The sequence below is a fragment of the Trachemys scripta genome, chromosome 7, assembly GCF_013100865.1.
Source record: "Trachemys scripta elegans isolate TJP31775 chromosome 7, CAS_Tse_1.0, whole genome shotgun sequence".
Classification (NCBI taxonomy): domain Eukaryota; kingdom Metazoa; phylum Chordata; order Testudines; family Emydidae; genus Trachemys; species Trachemys scripta.
Window position 1 is genome coordinate 45482833 of NC_048304.1, and position 11474 is coordinate 45494306.

Sequence of the window (11474 nt, forward strand, 5' to 3'; positions counted from 1 at the left end):
TTCTTCGAGATGATGCATTTGACCATGCACTGCGTGGCAAGGAAAAGACGGCATGGAAAGCCTTCCAGTTAGTGGCAATAAATTTTCTCAGAAACAACAAGGCAGACAACTACAGGTTGTTGGTGGAAGACCTCCTTAAGGCATACAAAAGCCTTGGTTGTAACATGTCACTAAAGATACATTTTTTGCACTCTCATCTAGATTTTTTTCCACCAAACTGCGGAGCAGTGAGCCACGAGCACAGCGAGTGATTTCACCAGGACATTGCAACAATAGAGAAACGCTATCAGGGCAAATGGAGCCCATCAATGCTTGCAGACTATTGCTGGACAGTGACAAGAGATGCTCCATTTAATGAATACAAGAGACAAGCCAAGAAGCGCCGAGTAGACACTGAATAGGACTAAACTATGTACATAATACTTCTTTGCATTTTTGTTTCATAATACATTTTATTTATATAACCCTTTTGCTGATTTTTAAAATGTTGCATAAACAGGACAGGTGAAATGTTATCATGTAAAGCAACTATAAACACATGAAAAGACCTAGGTTTACAATTTATGATTAAAACTCTACTATCTACACAGTATACATAGACATAAAATGTAAAAACTTAAATATCTTAGAAACAGTAGCCAATCAGTTGTTTTAATTGTCATATTTGAATTCAGCACATCAAAATACATAATAAATAGCACATTTTATCTCTGAAGCAGACGACTTCTCAAAAATTGTAGACCAGTGTTAATGTGCATATGGCTGACTGCAAGCCGCTAACACACTGTGCACATGAGAGGGGCACAGGTCCCTACGCTGCTGTAGAATATCAGGTGTCAGTACAGTATTGGAGTAGCAGGAAACATACTGTGAGAACTGAGAATCAGCCTCTTCAGTGCAAGTTTGTATCTTCAAAGCTCTCCTGGCCGGACTTTCAGTTTGCAGTTTGCAGAGGCACCAGTGCACAGAGGAGAATGTGCGCACAACTGTGCGCTTAACATTTGCGGATGCAGTTGCTGGAGATGGGTAACCCTGTGGGAAAATGGATGCCTTTTTGTGTGTGCAGTAGCATTCATTGTGCATACAGTTGTGGTGATTGCATATGTAGGGGTAAGTGCACATAGCTATATTTGGACTTCGAGCCTTCTTTTCTCAAAATGTGGCCCTTTGTGTCAGATACACAGTCTCTGTGCCGGGATATGCAGGGAGGGGTTCCAGGAATTTGCTTCAGCTTTAAAAAAAAATCTGATATTTTTCCCCAAGGGCAAATCTGTCCATGTGCACCTCTTTCCCTTCTTTCTAGCTCAGTGCCCATCCTCTGCCCCTCCTTCGGCTCCCCCCAGTCCCACAAACATATTTCCTCATTAAAAAAAGAGGACACTCCATGGGGCTCTGGCCCCTTCCCCGCCCCAACTCTGCCCCTTCCACCAAAGTCCCTGACCCAACTCCGCCCCCTCCCCTGAGTGCCCCGCATTCCCCCTCCTCCCTCCCAGCCGCGAAACAGCTGCCCGAGCGCTACCAGCTTCACGGTTTGCTTCCCCAGCGTAGCCGGAGCCCAGGAGAGGAAGCGCCCGGCTGGAGGTGCAGGGTCCAGAGGTCTGGAGGCTGCCCGGCAAACCATGAAGCCGGTAGTGCTGGGGCAGCTCGGCTCTTCAGCTACACAGAGCTGAGGTGTCTGGGGGGGAGCAGCAGCAGCTGTCGCGGGGGAATCCGCCTGCAGCTCGCAGCCTGCGGGAGCCACAAGGTAAGCAGGGGACTGGGACAGGGATGCCGGCAAAGCTATTTTCCCGGACGTGTTCGGCTTTTTGGCAATTCCCCCCAGACGGGGATTTGAGGACCAAAAAGCCAGACATGTCCAGGAAAAACCGGACGTATGGTAACCCTACCTAACTGCCCCCCAGGACTCCACCCCCTACCTAAGCCTCCCTGCTCCTTGTCCCCTGACTGCCCCCTCCTGAGACCTTCCCCTCATCCTAACTGGCCTCCTAGGACCCTATCCCCTACCTGTCCCCTGACTGCCCCAACCCTTATCCACACCCCCCACCCCCAGACAGACACCAGGGACTCCCATGCCCCATCCAACCACTCCCCACCCCCTGACAGCCCCCCCCCCCGAACTCCCGACCCATCTAAACCCCTCTGCTCCCTGTCCCCTCCTGAGACCCCTGCTCCTAACTGCCCTCCAGAACTCCACCCCCTACCTAATCCTCCCTGTTCATGTCCTCTAACTGCCCCCTCCTGAGACCCCCCCACCCTAACTGCCCCCTAGGATCCTACCCCCACCTGTACCCTGACTGCCCAAAACCTTACAGCCCTCTCCGAACTCCCGACCCATCCAACCCTCCCCCTGCTCCCTGTCTCTTGACTGCCCCCTCCAGAACCTCCCTGCCCCTTCTCCGACCCTCTGGCCCCCTTACCGTGCCGCTCAGAACAGCGTGTCGGGCTCCACACGCAGCCCCACACGCTGCCACGCTCCCCCATGGAGTGCAAAGCCCGGTTCCCACCCTCGCAGAGTGCTGCAGAGCGGCACGCTGGGCAGCAGGAGGAGCTCCAGACTGCCAGAAGCCCCTTGCGAACGGCCAGCCGGCTGCGAATGCAGGGAGGGGGAGGGAGGGAGAGAGAGGAGGGGAGTGAACTCAGCTGCAGGGGAGAGAAGGGGGAAGCAGAGGAGGGTCTCTCTCTGGCCTCCAGAGCCCCATGCAAGTGGCACCATCTGGCCAGCTGCCCTGTCAGCCATGCGCGCGCTCTGCATGGGCGGGGAAGTCCAGACATTTACAAATTCCCCCCGGACACTATTTTTAACTGAGAAAAGCCGGACGTGTCCGGGGGAAATCCGGACGAATGGTAACCCTACACAAACATCTTCCCTAGCTCCCAACTCCTTCCCTTTTCTTCCACTCCTTCATATCCATATTGTCTGAAGCTTTGTCAGATAAGCTGGGTTGGGCCTGGTCACTGCCTGGCTGGGAGATGTGCAGTGGTGGATTTAGAGTTAGTGGGGCCTTGTACGCAGCTTCATTTTCGGGAGCCCCCCTTGGGATTCAGCCAAGAAAACGAACATTCTCTCTTATCCCCCTCCCCCACCGTTTTTCATTCTTTTTTTTCTTCATCCTACTCCTATATTATAAGTAATAAGAAATAAATGAAAATAAAGTGAGGTACCTTGACTGGGGTTGGGGTGCGGGCTCTGGGCTGGGGCAGAGGGTGGGAGGGGGTGAGGGGTGCGGGCTCTGGGAGGAAGTTTGGGTGCAGGCTGTGGGCTCTGGGCTGGGGGTTGGGGTGCAAGAGGGATCGGGCGGGCGAGGCTTACCTTGGGCGGCACAGCTCCCAAAGTGATCGGCACACCCCTCTGGCAGCAGCTCCTAGGCGGGGACAGGGGATCAGGGTCTGTGCGCACTGCTGCCTGCAGGCGCCGCTCCTGCAGCTCCCATTGGCTGCAGTTCCCAGCAGGGACATGCTGGCCGCTTCCAGGAGCGGCATGCAGGGAGGGAGGCAGCGCGGGCAGGGAGATGCCTTAGCCCTGCTGCACTCCTGCTGGCACATCTCTGCACGCCCTTTTGGGGAGGGGGGCAACGGGTCTCCGTGTGCTGCCTGGGGCAGGGGCAGTGTGCAGAGCTGCCTCCCCCCCGCCAAGGGCACGCAGAGTTGTGCCAGCAGCCGTCGGCTTCCGGGAGCGACGTGGGGTCACCGGCCGTGGAATGCAGGCAGCCTGCCTGCCTGAGCCCTGCTGTGCCACCGGCCGGGACTTGGGGGCAGGTTGTCAGATGAGATTTGTCCTGCGTTTTGGGGGCCCCCGTCATTGGGAGCCCCGTGCCACTGCACTGTTTGTTTAGTGGTAAATCCACCTCTGGAGATGTATAAAGAAAACCAGGGTGCTGCAGGAAGTGGGGTTCATGAGTCAGTATGTGACACTCTTCTCCCTGGAACTTGCCCCACTTGGGCAGTGGGAAGCATTGTGCTGTGGGGGGTGGTGTCTCATACATACGCATGTAACCGAGGTGCTGACCATTTGTGCTCCCATAGCTCTTTAAGGAAGAGTAGGGGTGTTCTCCCCGGTGTTCTCATAGACTCATAGACTTTAAGGTCAGAAGGGACCATTATGATCCTCTGGTCTGACCCCCTGCATGCTGCAGGCCGCAAGACCCTTCCCTGGACTCTACCGTTGAAGTCCCCAATCCTGTGTTTTAGTGACTTCAATCGGCTGAGACCCTCCTGCTAGTGATCCCTGCCCCATGCTGCGGAGGAAGGCGAAAAACCTCCAGAGGCCGAGCCAATCTACCCTGGAGGAAAATTCCTTCCCGACCCCAAATATGGCGATCAGTAATACCCCGAGCATGTAGGCAAAAGTCTTTAGCCTGACCCTTGTTGGCCATTATGCTATTTACGTACCATTGCTTGGTTTTCCTTGGCTACTATGTTTTACCATTAAACCATTCCCTCCATAAACTTATCTAACTTAATCTTAAAACCAGACAGGTCCGTCGCCCCCACCGTTTCCCTCGGAAGGCCGTTCCAATATTTCACCCCTCTGACGGTCAGAAACCTTCGTCTAATTTCAAGCCTGAACTTCCCCACGGCCAGTTTATACCCATTCGTTCTCGTGTCCACATTAGTACTAAGCTGGAATAATTCCTCTCCCTCCCTTGTATTTACCCCTCTGATATATTTAAAGATAGCAATCATATCCCCCCTCAGCCTTCGCTTTGTCAGACTAAACAACCCAAGCTCCTCTAATCTCTCTTCATACGACAGGTTTTCCATTCCTCTGATCATCTTAGTCGCCCTTCTCTGCACCCGTTCCAGTTTGAGTTCATCTTTTTTAAACATGGGAGACCAGAACTGCACACAGTACTCCAAATGAGGTCTCACCAGCGCCTTATACAACGGAAGCAGGACCTCCTTATCCCTACTAGATATACCTCGCCTAATACATCCCAAGACCGCATTGGCTTTTTTCACCGCCACGTCACATTGTCGACTCATAGTCATCCTGCGGTCCACAAGGACCCCTAGGTCCTTCTCCTCTTCCGTTACTTCTAACCAATGCGTCCCCATCTTGTAACTAAAATTGTTATTAGTCATCCCCAAGTGCATCACCTTACACTTTTCACTATTAAATTTCATCCTATTTCTGATACTCCAATTCACAAGCTCATTCAAGTCTCCCTGCAGAATATCCCTATCCTCCTCCGAATTTGCAACTCCTCCCACCTTCGTATCATCCGCAAACTTTATCAGCCCACTCTTGCAATCGGTTCCGAGGTCAGTTATAAATAGATTAAATAAAATGGGTCCCAAAACCGAACCTTGAGGCACTCCACTAGTAACCTCCCTCCAACCCGACAATTCACCCTTTAATACGACCCGCTGCATTCTCCCCATTAACCAATTCCTTATCCACCTCTGGATTTTCATATCGATCCCCATGTTTTCCAGTTTAACCAATAATTCCTCATGGGGTACAGTATCAAACGCTTTACTGAAATCCAGGTATATTAGGTCCACCGCATTTCCCTTATCTAATAAGTCCGTTACTTTCTCAAAGAAGGAGATCAGATTCGTTTGGCACGATCTGCCCTTCGTAAAACCATGCTGTAATTTATCGCAATTGCCATTAACCTCAAGGTCCTCAACTAGTTTCTCTTTCAGAATCTTCTCCAGCACCTTGAACACTACAGATGTTAAACTAACAGGCCTGTAGTTACCCGGATCACTTTTTTTCCCTTTCTTGAAAATAGGAACCACGTTGGCTATTCTCCAGTCTAACGGGACCACCCCCGAGTTTACAGATTCATTAAATATAATCGCTAATGGGCCTGCTATTTCCCGCGCCAATTCCTTCAATATTCTCGGATGAAGATCGTCCGGTCCTCCCGACTTAGTCCCATTAAGGCGTTCAAGTTTTGTTTCTACCTCGGATGCGGTAATCCCCCATCCTGTATGCCCCTCTGTAATGGTGCTAGTATTCCTAATACCTTCATTGGCCTCATTAAACACCGATGCAAAATATTCATTGAGATATTGCGCCATGCCTAGATTATCTTTAATCTCCTCTCCGGCTATAGTCTTCAGCGGTCCCACTTCTTCTTTCTTTGCTTTCTTCCTATTTATATGGCTGTAAAACCTTTTACTATTGCTTTTAATTCCCTTCGCTAGGTCCAACTCTGCACGGCCTTTGGCCTTTCTCACTCTATCTCTACATTCTCTGACTTCACTAAGGTAAGTTTCCTTACTGATCCCTCCCCTCTTCCACTCTTTGTACGCTTTCTGTTTTTTCCTAATCGCCCCTTTGAGTCGGTCGCTCATCCAGCTCGGTCTAAATCTCTTGCTTAGTAATCTTTTTCCCTTTTTGGGGATACAGGCCTCTGACAGCTCATGCATCTTTAACTTAAAGTAATCCCAGGCTTCTTCTGCCTTTAGATCCCTTAATACGTTTGCCCAATCCACTTCCCTTACCAGTCCCCTTAATTTGTTAAAATTGGCCTTTTTAAAATTATAAACCCTAGTCTTTGACTTAATTCTGGTACTCCTTCCATTTAGTTTAAACCGAATTAGCTCATGATCACTGGAGCCCAAGTTGTCCCTCACTACCACTTCCTCAACGAGGTCCTCACTACTTACCAGAATCAAATCTAAAATGGCCTCCCCCCTCGTCGGCTCAGCTACCACTTGATAAAGGAATTGATCAGCAAGCACATCTAGGAACATCTGAGCCCTATTATTGCTACTAGCGTTTGTTCCCCAATCTATATCTGGGAAGTTAAAGTCCCCCATAATTACACAGTTTCTATTGGTATTTACTTCCCTTAATACATTAAATAGTTCCTTATCCATATCCTGGGTCGATCCCGGCGGTCTATAGCACACCCCAAGCACTATCCCCGGAGAGGCTCTAGTAGTCCTTTTACCCAGCGTGAGTATCACCCAGATGGACTCCGTGTTATCTATTCCATCCACTATTATTTCTTTACAGCTTATTTCACTATTGACATACAATGCCACCCCCCCACCTTTACCTTTATCCCGGTCTTTCCTAAACAGCGCATACCCCTCCATACCTGCGTTCCAGTCGTGACTGCCATTCCACCACGTTTCAGTTATTCCTACGATATCCGGTTTCAATTCTCGGACTAAGAGCTCCAATTCCTCCATTTTATTACCTAGGCTTCTTGCATTGGTGTACAAACACCCTAATGTATGTCGTTTAGCCTGTCTCCCATTAGTAGCACTGTATGTTGCGGGCCTCTTTGTGTCCGTCCCCCATGTCCTTCCCATGTCCAATCTCATCTCCCCGGCTATGTCTCCTCTTATTACACTCAGCTTTTCAATACTGGAATCTGGCGTGGAGATTAACTGTGCATCTCCCAACCTTCTCCCCAAACTTCCTAGTTTAAAGCTCTTTTGATAAGATGAGCCAGCCTCCCTCCCAGAAGTCTATTTCCTTCCCTACTCAGGTGAAGCCCATCCCGCGAGAACAGGTGTCTGTCCCCGAAAGCCTCCCAGTGGCCATACATCCCAAAGCCCTCCTTATAGCACCACTCCCTTAGCCAACTATTTATCCTCACAATCCTATCAGCCCTTTGCTGCCCTTCCCTCGGAACAGGCAGAATCCCACTAAAGATAATCTGAGCCTCTATCTCCTTGAGAGTCTTCCCCAGCCTGGCATAATCTCCCTTGATTCTCTCTAACGAGAACCTAGCCGTGTCATTCGTTCCTACATGAAGGATTATCAAGGGGTTCTTACCTGCTCCTTTTAGGATCCTTTTCAACCGCAGGTCCACATCGCGTATCTTTGCGCCGGGTAGACAGCACACCCTTCTGTTCTCCGGGTCCGCCCTGGTCACAGGCCTGTCCAATCTCCTCAGTAAAGAGTCTCCAATTACATACACCTGCCGTCGCCTGGCAACAGTGCGATCTAGTAATCTAGTCTCCGATCCCTCTAGTCCTGACCTGTGTCTGCTCCTATCTTCCCTTATGCTCCCCCTTATGCCTTCCTGTATCCTCTGGTGGCCCATAATTGGTGCTGTCTCCATCAACTCCTCCCCCCTCTCTCTCGGACTAGCCGCTCTTCTCTTCTTCCTCATCCTCCCACCTTCAGTCACCACGTGCTGCCCTTCTACCTCGTTATCCAAGCACTCAAACCTATTCCTTAGTTCTATTCCCCCCTCACTGGCCCTCCTTTTCCTTGGCCTGCTTCTCACAGTCACATGCTTCCACTTCCCTTGTTCTCCCCCTTCCATTCCCCTCTCGCTGTCATCTACTACTGCCTCCTTCTGCACCCTAGAGCATTCCCCTTCAGACCCGCCTTGCCTATCCTCCATCAGCTGCTCAAACCCCCGCCTAAACTCCACCAGGGTCTCTACCTGCATCTCCAGCCCCTTAATCTTTTCCTCCAATAACACTATAAGGCGACACTTCATACACACATACCTTTGTTCCAGGTCTCCTGCTAGGACTGTATACATACCACAGCTCCCACATGTCGCCATCTGCATTCTGTCTGCTGCTGCTGCTTGGCTCATGGCTGCTGCAGTCTCTGCCCACAGCACCTGGGGAAACTTCTCCTCCAATGAGAACTCCCTCTCAAACTCCCCTGTTAGCCGCCCAGCCAGGCAGCNAACTCCCCTGTTAGCCGCCCTGTTTGCTGCCTCCGGTGCCGCTGCTCCAAATTCAAACTGTAGTAATTCTGTGTAGCCTAAAATTCTATTTGTGATCCAGATGGATACGGTATTCTTCACTCTGGATCCAGGTAGATTCGGTATCCTCCACTACATCAAGGCATTGTGTTGCAGCACATTGTTTGTGTGAATGATTGGTTACCATGTGCTTAGCTCTGTTATCGTATTCTGTGGGTATGTCTGCACAGCAGCCTGAGGTGCATTTACAGCTTGGGTGGACAGACCCACTCTAGCATTGCTAAAAATAGCAGGCTAGACATGATGGCATGGGCTTCAGCATAGGTTGTCCAAGCCCGCCCAGGACCTTGGGGACATATTCTCATTGCTAGCCTGCACTTAAGTCCATGCTGCCATGTCTACACTTCCATTTTTAGCAGTGCTAACATAGATGAAGCAAGCACAGACTTGTCCCCCCAAGATGCCATCATTTGGGACTGCAGTGTAGACATGCTCTTTAAATTAAGGTGGGAAGGTGGACCAATTCAGGTTAGCCTAACAAAATGTGAAATTAAATCCTTTCCACAGAGAGAGAGAGAAACCTGTACCTATAGAGTTGCTGTTATCAAGATCTTCCTTGGGTAATGAGCTTTGAAGGTATATAGGTATGGCTGATATTTGGTTTTCATTCTTTTTCTGCTGTAGGTTCCCGGCAGCAGCTCCTCCCCTGGGGTCATGTGGACACTATAGTCAGTAACCCACCTTATGTCTTCCATGGAGACATGACTCATCTGGCTGAAGAGATCCTCAGGTGATCAGATAAGACCTTTCTATCTTTCTCTTTCCCATGCATTATTTCATCCTTCTCTGTTCTCTGTAGAGAAGTTTCAGGGGTCTAGTACCAACAAGTTAGGAGATATCCGTCGGGGATGGGGAGTGGTGGAATGCAGTCCAAGAAGGGCAACCACCTGACAATACACTTATTTGGAAGCCCGTCCCTTTCATTCCTGCACAAACAGGATCTTGGTATTTTCTCTCCTTCAGACCTAGTTCAGAGATTCCCTCTTGGCCCATTTGTTCCCTGGTGAGCTTGCCTACTTCTGATACCATGAGGAATTGGGCAGAAGACATGTGAAAACGCTACATGACTTAGAGAAGGGATCTGTGAGCTGGAAACACTTTCCCTTGTTTCTGGGAGAGCAGGAGTGGTGTTGAATGCCTGGCACGTTCCCATGCTAACTCACTGTAGTACACTCCTGAATGTCTCCTGGGTAGTGATACCCCCAGGGTTGAATGGAGCAGCTGTAGTAATCAAGCTGCAGCTCAGAGGGGCAGAGCTTAGAACTGACTTGCTTTCCATTGATAGCTATAACAAGAGCCACCATCTGTTACAAGACTTTTGTCTAATGAAAAAGCTCTGAGTAAGGCCATTTGGGGACAGTAGTTGGACCAGTGATCTGATGCATCACCTTCCTCTTTGCCTGTTAGTTTCCCACAAAACTGATTGAACTGGAGGTTAGAACTGGTTCCTGAGTCCAACATCTGGCATGATGCCAGTCCGACACATCCGCCCCTCCTCCCCCCGTCCCCCCCCAAAAAACAGAACAAAACACCCCCGTCCCTGAAAGGTGGAAACTTCCTGTTGTAATGATGTGCAAATTCAAACTTTTCTGAACTAGGTAGATCCTTCTGTATTGTACCCCACAGTGTTAGGTTAGATGGCAGCTCAACTTGGCTGTTGGCAGTGCTTGAGCCAGGAGAAAAAGTGATACGTTGTCCTGCTACCTACTCACTTTTGCACCAGTGACATAATTGCACCTTCCTAGCGGCCCAATTGAAGCACTGAATAATAATAATGCCACCTACTGGCCAAGTGAGTTGTAGTTCTGGTGAGTGCCCTTATGCTGAGAAGGCAGTGTGGTGGGCACCAGATGGCAAGTGAGGAGACCTGGGTTCTAGTCCACGTTCTGCCCTGAATATTCTGTGGCACTGGAAACAAATCATTTAACTTCTCCCCCCTCAGTTTACTCACAGTAAAATGGGGGTAAAACATTTATCCACCTTTGTGCAGCACTCTGAAAGGAAAAGGCCTGTGCCAGAGCTAAGAATTACTATTACAGTAACTCCTCACTTAACGTCCTCCCGCTTAACGTTGTTTCGAAGTTACGTCGCTGCTCCATTAGGGAACATACTCGATTAAAGTTGTGCAGTTCTCCCTTATAATGTCATTTGGCTGACTTTACAAAGGAGCATTGCACAAGTTCCTCTTCTCTGCCTCCTCCCCTTCCCTTCCTCCCTCCCTCCCAGCGCTTCCCCCGCCGCCAAACTGCTGTTTGGCGGCACTTAGGACTTTCTGGGGGGTCAGGCAGGGAGCGAGCGGGCAGCTGTCCCGTTTTCCTCCCGCCTCCCCCTCCCCACCCCCGGAGCAGGCAGGGCCACCCGCAACGCAGGGGCTTTAAGGGCTGCAGGGCCCTGGGCTAAGGGGGCCCTGGGGCCCTGGCCTGCAGCTCTAAAGCCCCTTTTGGAATGCGGCCCTGCGAGCATGGGCCGGAGGAGCAGGGGCAGCCGCGCAGCCAGCGGCCAGAGAGAAGCGGTGCTTTGAAGGGGAAAGCGCCGCTTCTCTCCAGCTGCTGGCTGCGCGGCTGCCCCTGCTCCTCCTGAATCCTCCGGCCCGTGCTCGCAGGGCCACATTCTGAAAGGGACTTTAGAGCTGCAGGCCAGGGCCCCGGGGCCCCCTTAGCCCAGGGCCCTGCAGCCCCTGCATTCCGGGTGGCCCTGCCTGCCGGGGGGTGGGGAACTCCCAGAATCGCGGCCATGGGGGCAGTGCCACGCTGCGCAGAGCCACTTGCACACCTTCTG

At 50.9% G+C, this 11474-nt stretch overlaps 1 protein-coding gene across 2 annotated transcripts in view; it reads left to right on the forward strand.

Annotated features, from left to right (window-relative positions):
• HEMK1 (HemK methyltransferase family member 1) overlaps nt 1-9426 on the forward strand; it is a 45920-nt gene extending 36494 nt beyond the window's left edge. For both annotated transcript variants that reach the window (XM_034777425.1, XM_034777426.1), the window contains exon 9: nt 9321-9426. In XM_034777425.1, the coding sequence (XP_034633316.1) occupies nt 9321-9372 (52 nt within the window). In that variant the 3' untranslated portion in view covers nt 9373-9426. The remainder of the gene's footprint in view (nt 1-9320) is intronic.
• The last annotated feature ends 2048 nt before the right edge of the window (nt 9427-11474 follow it).